This window comes from Danio rerio, chromosome 8, assembly GCF_052040795.2.
Source record: "Danio rerio strain M-AB ecotype USA chromosome 8, GRCz13ab, whole genome shotgun sequence".
In the NCBI taxonomy this organism is placed as follows: domain Eukaryota; kingdom Metazoa; phylum Chordata; class Actinopteri; order Cypriniformes; family Danionidae; genus Danio; species Danio rerio.
The window spans coordinates 22,102,849-22,119,532 of record NC_141028.1 but is presented as its reverse complement, the minus strand read 5'-3'; the positions used below and the strand labels follow the sequence as shown (position 1 = coordinate 22,119,532).

At 32.2% G+C, this 16,684-nt stretch overlaps 1 protein-coding gene across 1 annotated transcript; it reads left to right on the top strand.

Annotated features, from left to right (window-relative positions):
- Positions 1–1,308: 1,308 nt before the first annotated feature.
- On the top strand, positions 1,309–15,738 carry acer1 (alkaline ceramidase 1). Its single transcript, NM_001017603.2, is given in 7 exon segments — positions 1,309–1,621; positions 4,111–4,232; positions 4,586–4,700; positions 7,098–7,236; positions 9,658–9,795; positions 11,825–11,962; positions 14,338–15,738. Coding segments are annotated over 6 exon segments (801 nt in total). The 5' UTR covers positions 1,309–1,621; positions 4,111–4,139; the 3' UTR covers positions 14,516–15,738.
- The last annotated feature ends 946 nt before the right edge of the window (positions 15,739–16,684 follow it).

Genomic DNA, 16,684 nt, shown 5'->3' with positions numbered 1-16,684 from the left:
AGCGTCCATCAAAACACCATTCAACAGAAAAAAGAAAGACAAACAGGTTTTGAAGTGAAGGACAAGTTGGTGAAATTATGGCAATGAAAATACTGTATTTATCAGGATAAGGATTATTAGCACTACAAAGTGCCTTTGAGAGTTTTAGAGAGTTTTGTTTATTTAATTGATTAAACAATTAATTGTTACTCAATTCATATTTGTTGAATTTAATTTATAAAATTGCTTGTAATCTGTTACCTCAATTTTATTGAGTAGATAGAGGGTATTATTTATTACAGTGTGCACACTGTGTGCACATCAGATGTTTTAACCACCTCTAAAGAAAGGCAAAATGGGCATGGGGATGCCAATGAGTAAATAAGGGGGCATTTACCACATCATGACAGGGTGGAAAGCAATTTCAAGAACACATGCAAAATGATTAATAATATTATGAAAACAAAACATAAAAGTTATCAAAATGACATATCTGATCAAATAACTTGTTAGAAACAATAAGAAGATTTAAAAATCTTTTTAATTTGATCTAATTTACCTACTTTTTAGACTCACTGAAGTTGGCTGTTCAGTGTGGGACATGACAAAGTCACATCCATTTAATGAAAGAATATGGCAAAAATGGACAAAAACATATTTCAAAACACTTATAATTTTACCTGCATGTGTGTGAGTATGAAACTAGATCAGTCTCAAAAATAATACATTTATAAAATACAATTCATACATCCACAGCACAATTCACATTAACAAAATCCAGTTTGTCAGTTCAAAACACAATTCGTAAATACACAACTTTGTAAATGTGAATTGTGCTGTGGATATAGGCTATGAATTGTCTTTCTTTAATGTGTTATTTTTGAGACTGATCTAGTTCCATATGTAAAGGCTTAACCAATTATATTAAAACATCAGAATTTAATTATTTCACATTATGTTAATATGATTGATTCAATCTTTATGACTGATTTCTGCACTTTATGGTGATAATGACCCATAAAAGTAAAGATTACTGAACCGGAGCTTAAGAAAATGCTTATTTTGGAAGAAAATGTCAGATGGTAGAGGATTTTGCATCTTAACAATTGATAACCCACCTTTATACAATGTTGTAAACCTAAATAAATAAATAAATGCTATTAAAATGTTTGATTTTCGAAAAAATAATTTCCCAGTTCTGAGAACAGCTGGGGAAAATATGGCTATGGTCAATATTTATGTAAGAGGTGCTGTAAAGCCCACACTTTCCATTTGAAGTGGTTTCATTTTAGCGAATGCATTAAATAGAGAAATTGTAGGTAAATGTCGCGGTTAATGGGCCGAATGGCGTCAGAGAGTCGACAGGTGAGCTGCAGGTAAACTTGACCTCAGCTTGTTAAACCTGTGCCGCGGCTCGTGCCAGCCGTTCACATGTAAAACCGCATGATTCTGGTCTGTCCGCATAGCAAGCTGACAGCAAGATACAGTGGCTCAATTGAGAAATGCCACCGTTCGCTCGGTTTCACCTGAACCCTCCACAGGTGATGTCAGAGACCGGGACCCGAGTAACAGGATCGGGGACATTTCTCCTCTACTTAAACCTGACACATGGAGCGCTCGGCGGTGGATGCGTTTTCCAGAGGTAAGAGAAGGTCTACTGCTTTTTATCCTTTGGCTGTTATCGACTAGAGAGCGTTTATATAAGACAGTTATGTTAATCGTTAGCGCTTATGGTAGTGTTTGTTTGCTTTCCCTGTAAGTCTGTGCTGTGCTCCCCTACCAATTAATTCATTATCCAGAGGATTCACTTTTCCCAGCTCAATGATGCGTGCTCTGCGGGGTAATGATAGGCCCACAGAGCGGATACAGCGCTAAATGTGTGGTGGTTATTTGATCTTGCTGGGTTTGTGATATTGTATCTACAATGTGTGATTGAAAGAGTATTGATTTAAAACAACCACGTGATCTTTATGACAGTTAGTAGTTTAGTACACTACTGTCAGCTGGATATTTATATATTTTTTATTGAAACGTACTGCACTATATGGCACACACAATCAGTGTGCGAATTATATATATATATATATATATATATATATATATATATATATATATATATATATATATATATATATATATATATACATATATATATATATATATATATATATATATATATATATATACATATATATATATATATATATATACATATATATATATATATATATATATATATATATATATATATATATATATATATATATATATATATATATATATATTGATGGGGGGTTAAACTTATTCAGTAGTAGTTTCTTTTTTTAGGCTACATGCAGATATAAACACCAATTTTACAAGAAATGTGTTTTGTGAATACATATTACTTAGGCTACATGTTTTGATGTGCTTCAGCGGGATCAAGCATTAATTAAGGGGGTCAATCGACCCAACCCCCCTGTAATTCGCACCTTGCACACAATCACTATGAAAACCTCATGAGATCATAAAGATGACTTTGTGGTGAAAATGGAAACAATAACCGTCACCAAAAGTAACTTTGTTGCACTGTCAAGCAATTGCTGGTAAAGAGGTAAAGAGAACCTTTCAGAAGCGTTCAATTTCAATTCAAAACGATTTTGAATCCTTTAGCGAGTCGATTTTTTTTTTCTTGAAATAATTTGTTCTCTTATTCCTTTGACGGTAGATGACGACAAATGTGTGTTGTTTGATACTAAATCATTTGCTTACTGAAACGCCTTTTCATGCCTGAAATGCCACTCATGCAATTTCTTTATAATATTTTTCTCTGCTGTCCTTCCATTCACACTGACACCAATAACAGAAACAAAGATTTTTAAAAAGCTGCTCTGGTGGAAGTGAGTGTAGATTTACATTTTTTTTACAATATAGAAAACATTCTGTAGAGTGCCCTTTGAAAACATGTATGACTTATAGCACGGTGCTCAGCAAACCATTCAGCAGGATTTTACACTTCTTTTTTTATGCAGAAATGAATGAACCTCCCTTTAGAGATGATATAAGACATGTATTTTGTTAAAAAATATAATGAATAAAAACTTTTATTTCTGCATTTTTAAAATCATTTTAAAGAGATAGTTTAACCAAAACTGAATATACTCATTCATTTATTTACTTTTTTGTGTCACAAAAGAAGTTACTTTGAAGAACGCTGGAAACCAGTAACCATTCTCTTCCATAGTATTTTATTTTCTACTAATGAAGTCAACAGTTACAGGTTTTCAGCTTTCTTTAAAACATATTTATTAGTGTTTAATGGAAATTAGGTGACATGGTGGCATAATGAATAGCGCTCGCAGCAAGAAGGTCGCTGGTTTGAGTTCCAGCTGGGCCAGTTGACTTTTCACTGTGGAGTTTGCATGTTGACGTGGGTTTTCTCCAGGTGCTCTGGTTTCCCTCATAGTCCAAAGACATGTGCTGAAGGTGAATTGAATAAGTTAAATTGGCCGTAGTGTATGTGTGTTTGTCCTGGACCTTCAGATTTGGGGGTTGAGCGTTGGGCTAACAACCCACTACATATAAACTGGATGTTAAGAAACACCAACATTGCAGCTAAATATCCACTTTGATATAAATGGCCCTGCAGTGTTTAACAGAAGGAATAAACTCATAAAGGTTTGAAAGCACTTGAGGGTGAGTACATAGTGAGTAAATGTTCATTTTGATGTGAACTGTCCCAGAGATCAAATGTCTGTCTAGCACATAAACTTCTTTTAAGCACTGAACTGGAATGCAGTAAATTAGCTTGACCGACTTGAACTCTGTAAAGAAACAAATACTTGATCATATGAATTCCACCTACAAAAACATGCCATAAAGTGTTAAAAGTCACCACACCTTAAGCTGTAAACACACAGACAGAAAAGACTGGATTATCCTTTAATAAGATTTGAGTGCCTCCACATCTACTAGCGACTCCAGAAAGGTAGAGATTTGCTTTTGTTCGGTAGCTCCATTGTGTCACAATAGAGTCCGGAACAGTCCTCTGTGTAAAGACAACAAGCTTTGGCACCATGGCAAGGGTTTTGTTTCTCAACACAGAGATGTATTTTTGACATATCATTATAAAACACTCTCTCCCTTTCTCAGGTATCCCCTCATTTCCATCCTTTGTCAAAATGGCAGGCGTGTTTTCCTACGAGAGCTCTGAGGTGGACTGGTGTGAGGACAACTATAAACATTCGGAGAATGTTGTGGAATATTTCAACACGGTATGAGCATGTTAACACAAATCTTTTTACACTCCAGCACAGTTTCAATCCAGCAGCTATAATACCAGAGGAATCCCATTCAAGGCCATGCTAACTATGCTAATTGCTGCAGTCTCCATGTCATAATGCTAAAAGTGCCATGGTTTCATCCAGAAACTACACCCACATTAATGAGACTGACTCAGCAACGTTACACCTATCCATCTGCACAATAAGCACCAATTCAGCCCAATCAGGTTTTACTCATAGTCCTACCTCATTCAAAAAGCCAATACAAAATGGGCAGAAGTCAATATGGTTGCTATAATATCAAATGTTGTTGAGTGTTTGATTCACATTTTTTTTCACTTCAGATGAGCAGTTTCATCTTCTTTGTGATCTCACCTATAATGCTGTACCTGCTACACCCGTATGCCAAGGAAAGGAACCTGGCTGTGCATCTGGTCTGGATCATGATGGTGTTTGTAGGTAAGTGTGACAGTGGATCAAAGAAGGGCTGTGCTGTTAGTAATCCAGCAGGGGGCAGCATTGCTTAATATCCAGGTCTACTCTATGGGTCAGAAGGGGCAAGAAACAGTTCTTGTAAATGTATTTTATTCCTCTGTATATTTTATGTTTCTTTGAGCAAACAATAAGAACTATCATATTCATGTGTATGAGACACCAAATGACATTCTAGTGGATGATTTATGTTTTTAAAAATACCCAACGAGACATTTATTGGTAAAATAAAAAATAAAATAAACATTTGTGACACCTTCTAAGGCATCCACTAGACCGTCATTTGGTGTCACAATAGTTTATATACCAATAAATGTCTTGTTAGGTATATTCAGAAAAATAATCTAAATATAAAAATAATAATAATAGATAAATCAAAAAATAAAAAGTATAGCCAAGGTGTGATTGCAATGCCTTGGTTGGGGACTAGTTTGTCTAGGTTTGTTACAGGGTAAAGGTTTGATTCTGTACAGAGATACTCTATTTTGTAATTGTTTAAGAATCAATAAAACTGTTATTCACTAAGAATGTTTTTATTTATTTAAAATTTAGTATGATAATATATGCTTTATATATTTTAATAAATACATGTGAGAATAAGGGTTGTTTTACGAATGAAAGTTGAAAATAAATATAATTGTAATGTTGAATCTTGAAACATTATATCACCAATAATTTGACACATTTCCTGCATTAAATATATTTTCTATGTATGTTAATAATTCATCATGTTATATGAAATGCAGCTAAATAAATTGAACAATGTTTATATGAACAAAAAAAATGCTAAAAACCTTCAAATATATACTGACCACTTTTTAGGTACACCTTAGTAATACTGGTTTGGACCCCCTTTTGCCTTCAAACTGCATTAATCCTTCGTGGCATAGATTCAACAAGGTACTGGAAATATTCCTCAGAGATTTTAGACCATATTGACATGATAGCATCACGCAGTTGCTGCAGATTTGATGGCTGCACATCCATGATGCGAATCTCCCGTTCCACCACATCCCAAAGAAGCTCTATTGGATTAAGCTCAAGTGACTGTGGAGGCCATTTGAGTAGAGTGATCTCATTGTCATGTTCAAGAAACCAGTCTGAGATAATTCACGCTTTATGACATGGCATGTTATCCTGCTGGAAGTAGCCATCAGAAGATGAGTACACTGTGGTCATAAAGGGATGGTCATGGTCAGCAACAATACTCAGGTAGGCTGTGGCATTGACATGATGCTCAATTGGTACTAATGGGCCCAAAGTGTGCCAAGAAAATGTCCCCCATACATAACACCACCACCAGCCTGAACCATTGATACAAGGCAGAATGGATCCATGCTTTCATGTTGTTGACGCCAAATTCTGCCCCTACCATCCGAATGTTGCAGCAGAAATCGAGACTCATCAGACCAGGCGATGTTTTTTCAATATTTTTCTTGGTGACCCTGTGCGAATTGTAGCATAAGATTCCTGTTCTTAGCTGACAGAAGTGGTGTGGTCTTCTGCTGCTGTAGCCCATCTGCCTCAAGTGTTGTTTATTCGGACATGCTCTTCTGCATACCTAAGTAGTAACAAGTGGTTATTTTAGTAACTTTTGCCTTACCATCAGCTTGAATCAGTCTGGCCATTCTTCTCTGACCTCTGGCATCAACAAGGCATTTACACCCACAGAACTGCCCCTCACTGGATAGTTTCTCTTTTTCAGACCATTCTCTGTAAACCCTAGATATGGTTGTGCATGAAAGTCCCAGTAGATCGGCAGTTTCTGAAATACTCAGACCAGCCCATCTGGCACCAACAACCATGCCACATTCAAAGTCACTTAAATCACCTTTCTTCCCAATTCTGATGCTTAGTTCAAACTGCAGCAGATCATCTTGACCATGTTCACATGCCTAAATGCATTGAGTTGCTACTATGTGATTGGCTGATTTTGCGTTAACGAGCAGTTGGACAGTTGTACCTAATAGAGTGGCCAGTGAGTGTACGATTTATATGCAAATCAACACACAACATAATTATTGATTGATTATTGATTGATTGATTCATTTGAATGTCTAAACATGTTCTAAAATTTTTATAATAATAATAACTACAAATGTTTATAAAATGTATTATTAGTTGGAGTTAAAGGCTAAGCTAAATTTGAATTAGCTGAAAATGCTAATGCTGCTTCTGAAATTCCATCACCTCATATATGTTCAACCTATTAAAGTCAACTTTATTACTATTTTACTTGCATTTAGCCCTAAAAAATGAAATGTGGTAGTCAATTCTAGGATAACCATAAAACCAAACAAAATGCATCTTTTTACTTCCATAATTCCTTTTCACTCCATGGTTTCATTCTCTCCGTCTCTTCAGGTATCTTCTCCATCTATTTCCACATGACTCTGAGTTTTATGGGCCAGATGCTGGATGAGCTGTCCATCCTGTGGGTTTTGGCTATTGGTTACTCGCTGTGGTTTCCCCGCAAACACTTCCCTTCCTTCGTTAAGGACAGGTAACATATTCATGGTCATCATATTTCCGTCCCACTTGTGAGGCATGAATAGCATGTCTTCTTCTGTTAGGAGAGCTGCGTCTGCACTTCTGTAAAAATAGGAGCAATTAATGGATCCATTTACAACGTTTAGTTTGTGTAACAGTAACCCTGTTTTAACCTGCAGCATCATATTCTGCTCTCGCTGTGGGAGAGATGCATTCCACTGCTTTCTCAGTAGGGTTCATCCAGCTTTATATTAATATTTAAATGCTTCATAGCTAGGTGAGATGACTGGTGATGAAACAATGTTGATGATGCTGTACTGCATCTTTTTCACTGGTTTGGCAGGTGAATAGGTAAAAAATAACTACTAATTTTCACCATGAGCGGCACAGTGGCTCAGTGGTTAGAACTGTCACCTCACAGTAAGAAGGTCGCTGCTTCGAGTCCCAGCTGGGCCAGTTGGCATTTCTGTGTGGAGTTTGCATGTTCTCCCCATGTTCGTGCTGGTTTTCTCTGGGTGCTCCGGTTTCCCCTTACCGTCCGAAGACATGCGGTGTACGTGAATTGAATGGCCATAGTGTATGTGTGTGTATGTGTAAATGTATGGGTGTTTCTAAGTACTGGGTTGAGGATGGAAAAGGATCTGCTGCATAAAACATATGCCAGAATAGTTGGCGGTTCATTCTGCTGTGGCGATCTCTGATAAATCAGAGACTCAAAGTCGAAAACAAATGAATGAATGACTTTTCACCATAGTTCCTCAGTAGATTGATTAGAAAAGAAAAATTGCAAACATATTAAACGATACTGTACATAATTTCAAAATCAAACAGTTCTTCTGGGGTAATTAATGCGTCGATGCTCTTTGAATAAGAGATGTATAAAGATAAACAACAAAATCAAGTCCAAAGTATTTGAAAAGCTAATAAAAAAGTTTAAAAGCCTCTTTTAACATAGCTATTAAAATAATAAAAAAACAGCACTATTGTGCACTACACCCACAAATTTTGGCAAAACTTGCCTTGATCTGGGTGTCACTTTACTTTTTAAATGTTTTGAACTTATGATTTTGAGATAAAATGTCGTTTACATATGCAGAGGAGTGTTTCATGAAATATGCTAATTTGAATACATTTACTGTACCAAAATCAGAAGATTGTATAAGGTCAGATTCAAAATGTTTGTTTTAAGATTAGTCTAAGGTTTTTACAAGAAGAGACTTTTAGGGAATCACTCAATCATCCAGAAAACACATATTTTCTCAATTCTTTGTAGAAAACATATAGTCAGCCAAATGGTGTGATAAAAATTACTTCCGTAAGAGCCTTTAGAGTATTTGAGTAAAACTATGTTAACTTATGTTATGTTAGTGCTAAAATATGTTAGTGCTACTGAGGTTCAAATGTGTGGCTTCTTGCAGGAGAATAAAAAACAATAAATAGACATTAAAAATATGCATTTATTGTAACTGAAATCAACATAACCAAATTGAAAAATTGGATTAAAAAAACACACTTTTAAATACATTTTAGATGTTTACTTTACATCAGACTAAAACAAAACTCCAAAAAACCCAAAGTCTCCAAATATAAATGCGAATGAAAAACAGTATTTTTTTGTGCTGACCTTAAAGACTGATGTGATTATTATTCTTTTAAAAAAAAATATTAATTCTTCAGTAAGGATGTATTAAATCAATCAATAATGTAACATTGTAATATTATAAAATACTTAATCATATAATTTCTGTTCTTTTGACGTTTCTATTCATCAAAGCATCCAGGAAACTATATATTAAAGGGATAGTTCACCCTGAAACAAACATTCTGTGATCATTTACTCACCCTTCACTTGCTTTAAACCTTTTCTTTCTATCTTCTGTTATAAAGCAGAACACTTGTAAGCATTGGCTTCCATAGTAGGAAAAGCAAATACTGTGGAGGTCAGTGGTTAAAGGTTTTCAGCTTCTTTTTTTAAATATCTTCTTTTATATTTAACAGAAGAAACTCATAAAGTCTTAAACAAGTGAAGGGTGAGTAAATGAAAACAGTTTTCTTTTTTGTGTGTACTATCCCTTTAAGCGGCGATGACAATGAGAAGCTTTTCTTTAGCATCAAGTCATATAATAATTACTGAAGGACCGCATGTTAGGTGTGTATGTTAGTAGTGGATTTTAAAAATCTAGCCTTTTTATTACTAAAATAATTAGAATTTAAATGTATATTTGAACATTTTCAAACTGTTTACGATTTAAACATTTTAAATTGGAGCACTTTTTTCTAAAATTGTCTTCGTTTTAATCAGATAAATGCAGCCTTGCTGAGCATACGAGACTTTTTTTAAACTGTGTCTAAACATTAGAACAATAGTTTATAAAAGTACATATACATGAAGACGGTCTAATTCTGCTCTCTTTCTTTGTTTTATTCTCCTCAGGACATCTTTCGCTCGTTTGGTGCTGATCATCACTATCATAAGTACTCTGTCATCTTTTGTCAAACCTACAGCCAATGCCTACGCTCTCAACTGCTTCGCCATCCATATCCTCTACTCTCTGTTTGTGGAGTTAAAGAGGTAAAGCCTTTACCACTTCAAGCCTATTGACATTGTTTTAGTGCTTATATAATTGTTGGAATAGTTTAATTTACTCCCTCTCAGGCCAGAGAGGGTCACAAATACATATACAGGCAAAACAAAATGAATACCTGTGACTCCCTGCCATACACTAAGGTGCCGTTTACACTAATGTGTTTTATTTTTAAAACCTTTTGTCGCGGTTATGCCTGGTGTCCACATTACTAAAATATACACATGCCTAGTAAGCATGAATAGTCAAGCTTAATTAATTTTAGGCTGTATAGTGTGGTCAAAGATTGTACTAAATGCATACACTAAATGAAAACTAAAAGTGCAAAGGGCAGCTAAGGTCTTATGAAGCAAAACAATCAGACAAACAGTCTGTACAAAAAAACTTACTTTATTTACAACAGTATAATCCTCTATCAACAGACATTCGCAACAGTCTGGAGCACATTCATGTTGCTTGCTTTGCTTACAATTTTGCCTTCCCTCTTGCACCCCCACACTCTCCTCATAACTTACACTCCCCATAAACACTGCATTATCTATTATTTAATATTTGCACAATTAAAATTGCACAAATTCATCTTGAATTGTACATACCCACTGAACATATATATTTGTAATTATGTTCACATCTATCTGCATAACTCGGATTATTATGGAGCCAGGTCAGACTCAAAAATAATACATTTACAAAATATAATTTACAGCACAATTCACATTTACACAATCCACCTCATAAGTTCAAAACACAATTCGTAAATACACTAATCCAATTTGTAAATTCGCAACATGATTCATAAATACACAAATCTAATTCATAAATTCAAAAATTCATAAATGCACTAATCCAATTCGTAAATTTAAAACACAATCAATAAATACACAAATCCAATTCGTAAATTCAAAACACAATTCATAAATGCACTAATCTAATTTGTAAATTTAAAACATGATTCATAAATACGTAAATCCAATTTGTAAATTCAAAACACGATTCATAAATACACAAATCTAATTTATTTGGCAAAAATATTTTTAATTTTTACTTGGGAATTCACTAATTGTGTGTTGTATTTATGAATTGTGTTTTGAATTTTAAACTGGATTGTGTCAATGTGAATTGTGCTGTGGATATATGAATTGTACTTCGTAAAGGTGTTATTTTTTTAGACTGATCTAGCTCCATAGATAATTAATAACAAACTTTACATATAATCCTCTCTTGAAATCTCTGTTCATAGTTAATACAACCTGTATATAATGTTCACAGTACATCCATCTGTAAAGATCACTATAGTTTATAGTTGTAACTTATACCTGTGTCCTGCACTTGCTGCTATTGCACTCCTGATTAGACCTAAACAGCATTTCGTTGCCTTGTACTTGTTAATGTGTAATGACAATAAAGTTGAATCTAAACTAATTTAAAAATAAAAATTCTCACTTACTGACTATTTATTTGTTTAAAACTTGTTTGAGTTTCTTTCTTCTGTTGAACACTAAAGAAGATATTTTGAAAAATGTTGGTTTGCTGGAACCCATTGACTTCTGTCATTTTCATTTCTATTGAGGTCGATGAGTCCCAGCAACCAACATTCTTCAAAATATCTTCTTTAGTGTTCAAGAGAAAAAAGAAACTCATAAAGATTTAAAACCACATGAGTGAGAGTAGATGATGAGGTCTTTTTATTTTTGGGGTGAACTATCCCTTTAACCTGAATTTTATGAATCAGCCAAGAATCACATTTAATGCTTCATTTAAAAACATTTTGGGAAGGCTTAGTGAGCATCAATTAACAGTGAATGTTTATTATTTGATTAACTATTCCTTTATTCATTCATTCATTTTCTTTTTGGTTTAGTCCTTTTAATGATCTGTGGTCGCCACAGCAGAATGAACCGCCTAACTATCCCTTTAAGACTATATAAATGGTACTTGTAGTCCATCTTGTTTATTTTCTGTTGCTCTCTTGCTTTTTTCCTCGTCTCATTCAACACTGATCTGTTTGTGGAGCAGTTGCACAGATGAGCGAGTGCTGCGTCTGGCCTGGGCCTCCATTGGCCTGTGGGTTCTGGCCATCTCATGCTGGATTAGCGATCGCTTTGGCTGCAGCTTCTGGCAGAAACTGGACTTCTGTTATCTGCACGGTATCTGGTGAGTGAGCCATTATATCCTGCTGTACATTGAACAATTTAACCCTGTATAAACCCTGTTGAATTATACTGAAATCATTTTTAAGCCAATAGTACACGTCTTTTTGCCTTAGAATAACTTAGTAGACTGAAGCAAATCAGGATTACCTAATTATCCATATAGCACCTTTCTTTCTTTCTTTTATTTATATATTTATTTATTTATTTATTTATTTATTTATTTATTTATTTACTTACATATTTATTGCCTTAACTACTTATTTATTTATTTATTTATTTATTTATATACTTGCATATTTATTTACTTAACTACTTACTTATTTACTTATTTATTTACTAATTCACTTATTTACTTGTTTATTTACTTGCTTTTTTACTCACTTATTTACTTGGTTGTTTACTTATTTATTTACTTATTTACTTGCATAATTATTTACTTATTCACTTATATACTTGCTTATTTATTTACTTATTTATTTACTTGCATACTTATTTACTTATTTATTTACTTATTTACTTATTCACTTATTTACTTTTTTATTTACTTATTCACTTTTTTGCTTGCTTATTTACTTGCTTATTTATTTACTTATTTATTTACTTATTTTCTTACTTACTTGCTTATTTATTTACTGAGATACTTATTTACTTATTTATTTACTTGTTTTTTTACTTGTCTACTTGCTTATTTATTTACTTATTTATTTACTTGCTTATTTATTTACGTATTTAATTACTTATTTACTTGCATACGTATTTACTTGCTTATTTATTTGTTTTACTTGCTTACGTATTTACTTATACTTAATTACTTGCTTATTTATTTACTTATTTACTTACATACTCATTTACTTATTTACTTATGTATTTATTTACTTATGTACTTACATATTTATTTAGTTATTTATTTATTTACTTACTTATTTACTTACTTTCTTATTTATTTATTTATTTAATTACTTATTTACTTACATATGTATTTACTTATTTATTTACTTATTTACTTGCTTATTTATTTACTTATCCACTTAATTGCTTGCTTATTTATTTACTGGCATACTTATTTACTTATTTATTTACTTGTTTTTTTACTTATTTACTTGTTTATTTACTTATTTATTTACTTGCTTATTTACTTACCTATTTACTTGCTTATTTATTTACTTATTTAATTACTTATTTACTTGCATACTTATTTACTTATTTACTTGCTTATTTATTTGTTTTACCTGCTTACGTATTTACTTATACTTATTTACTTACTTATTTACTTATATACTCATTTACTTATTTACTTATATATTTATTTATTTACTTATTTAATTACATATTTGTTTGTTTGTTTATTTATTTACTTACTTATTTACTTACTTTCTTATTTATTTATTTATTTACTTTTTACTTATGTATTTACTTGTTTGCTTATTTACTTGCTTATTTATTTACTTATTTAATTGCTTATTTACTTGCGTATTTACTTATTTATTTACTTATTTACTTGCTTATTTATTTACTTACTTAATTACTTATTTACTTACGTATTTACTTATTTATTTACTTATTTACTTGCTTATTTATTTACTTATTTACTCATTTATTTACATAATTACTTGCTTATTTATTTACTTATTTACTGACATACTTATTTACATATTTATTAACTTATTTACTTGCTTATTTTTTTACTTGCTTACTTTTTACTTATACTTTTTTATTTATTTACTTACTTATTTACTTACATACTTATTTACTTAATTATTTACATATTTACTTATTTACTATTTTTTTTACTTATTTACTTATTTACCTACATATATATTTACTTAACTGCTTACTTACTTACTTACTTACTTACTTACTTACTTACTTACTAACTTACTTACTTACTTAGTTACTTAGATACTTACTTATTTATTCATTTTAAAGGCATGTTCCCATCTGGCTTTCGAGGTTGAGATGTTAAATTTTGGTGTCTGAATCAATAAAAAAAATAATAATAATAATCATCCTTGATTCTTGTCTCGTATTGTATACATTTGCCCCAAAACTCAAACTACAGAGCCATTATAAAGATTTTACATTTACTATTACTTTTTGCTCATGTAAATCAGCAATATCACCAAACGGTGTATTTTTTTTCTCAGTTTTTGCACCTTGAAATTTAGCTCCATATTCTCCTAATACAATTAGATAAAAAACAGATGTAGGATTTATATATTTAAATATTTGTTTATCTATTTTTTAAATAAAAATAAAATATTATGTTAAAATAAATGTTAAATAAAAACGTAGACTACTCTTTCACTAGTTTCACTATATTATCTAGTTTTACGACTGTCCTTTTAATCTAGTGACCCTTTTTTTTTCTCATTTCAGGCACATTTTGATTGTAATGGCCACTGCTTATGCTAGCACTTTGATTGCATACCTGGATGCTAGTCAGGAGATCCCTTATTCCCTCCCGGACTTGCAGTACTGGCCCCGGAATAACTGGGCCATTGGCCTGCCATACATCGTCCTCAAAGGCACCAATACGACCCGGAAAACATGCTAGCAAACATGAACAGATCTCATATTTAAAGCTGACTGGTGTAACTCTGATCTGGGACCAGCCTTCAACTTTCAAAAATGGTGAATAATTGATGTGAGAAAGAGCTGAATCTCTGTGAGGACTGAAGTGAAATGAATGTTGCATGTTATGGTTGTTTCTTTGTATTTTTCACAGAACCTAAATGTGTATGTGTGAATTTCTCCTTTTGAGACTGTATTTTCATTACAATCAGCATGTGGTTGTTACGTGGACATGAATATTTGCACTGTAGTGACAGAATTGAATGTATGTGCAATACATTCTGTAGTTTACTTGATTTACAAATCAGAGGCTTCAATTTGTCATCGGCACTACTTGATTCTTGGGTGAAACTTATAATGTTATATTGACAGTCGGTTTGATATAAGACTCATGAAATTAATATTCTCTTAACAATGATGCAAACGTTTGTTTACAAATGTAATAACTGGGATTGTGAACATTTTTTGTGCGATTTTTAAATCTTAATTCATTTTACTGCATTATAAATAATAAATATAATTAGATAATAATTATATTTATTATTTAAATATTGTATAAATCTCTATATATCTACATATTGTGTTTTAACTTTTGACCTTATTTTAATGATGAATTACCTTTCAATGACAACAGCGTTAATAGCACATGAATGAGGGTTTGAACTTTGAAGTATTGATGTTAAATAGTATTTCAAATAGCACAATGAGATATACTAAAATGCACAATGAGACGAACTTTACAATGATGCTTGTTACGTGTTATTTGTGTAAAAGGAAAATGGGGTCAACTCGAGGTTATGAATACTTCAACCACCCAGACTTCCGACACAGCGCCATCAAGTGTACAATTTAATGTGAATAATGGTAAATCTAAACCTGTTTTCAAGTAATCATTTACTCTGATTGAATTGGACATTTTTTTTTTACTATATATATATATATATATTTTTTTTTTTTTTAATGATGAATTCTGATATTTTTAAATGCCAGTATAACATTGTATTCGAGTTTGTTTACCTATTAGATTTAGCCTAAAAGCAAGTTTAGCACAATAGGAGGTTACATCTGACTCTGAGTCAGCACGTTAAATGAATTGTATTTAATATATATTTTATATAAATTTCGTCATTGTATCCAAAATTTTAGTAGTGTCAACCAAATATCCTAAAAATAGCGGTTTACTACAATAAAGTACACTCAAAAATGTTTTTGCTTGTTCAAACTACATATTTAAAATAAGCTGAATCAACACAATTCTTGAGATTTGGTTGAAACAACTTAATTTTTTAATGTTCAATCCACATAAATTTGTTTAAAGTGTTAAGTTAACTTAATCGATTTGTGTTGGGACAACGTGAATGAATTGTGTGGAACCCTGCATTTTTACAGGGGCAGATTTAACCAATAAGCAATATAAGTGGCCGCTTAGGGCCCCAAAAAAGCTAAGGGCCCCCAAATAAATACCTAGACGTATAAATGATACTATAAATTATATGTAACATTATTTTCTATCATATTTTGTATGTTGAGGGTCACATTTTTTTTATTTAAAAGTAATTAATACATCTGTGCAGATGTGTCTCCCACCTTCAATCATGGATCAGTCCATCAGTCAAATCAGTAAAGATTTAGTTGTAAAAATGAAATAGTTTATTTATGTTTAGTTGTGAATTCATCTTAGGAAAACAAATAATTTCAAACGTTTTACAAGGTGCTTTAAATGTTATTATTATTATTATTACTATTATTATTATTTTGCATTAAGACGAAATACAGAAAAAGGAAATCAGATGATATAAGAAAAAAACAGCAAAAATAATAATAATAAAATTAAAGGTGCATTTTTAATTTTTGGGCCCCATGGCTGGAATTGCTTAGGACCCCAAAATCACTAAATCCGCCCCTGATAATATTAGTATATAAAATAAATGATTCCCTTTGAAATGCCAAATGAAATCTCTAGCCATTAATTATTTATTTACTGTAATCCCTCAATTAAACAGAGAACACAGAGGCATGCCCTCAGCAGCCAATCACAACATAGCTGTTTGTGCAACATGAATTGTTTTCAGAAACAGAAATGAAAATCATTCAGAAAAAAATAACAACAGCAGACTGCAAACACACACACACACAAACACACACACATCCT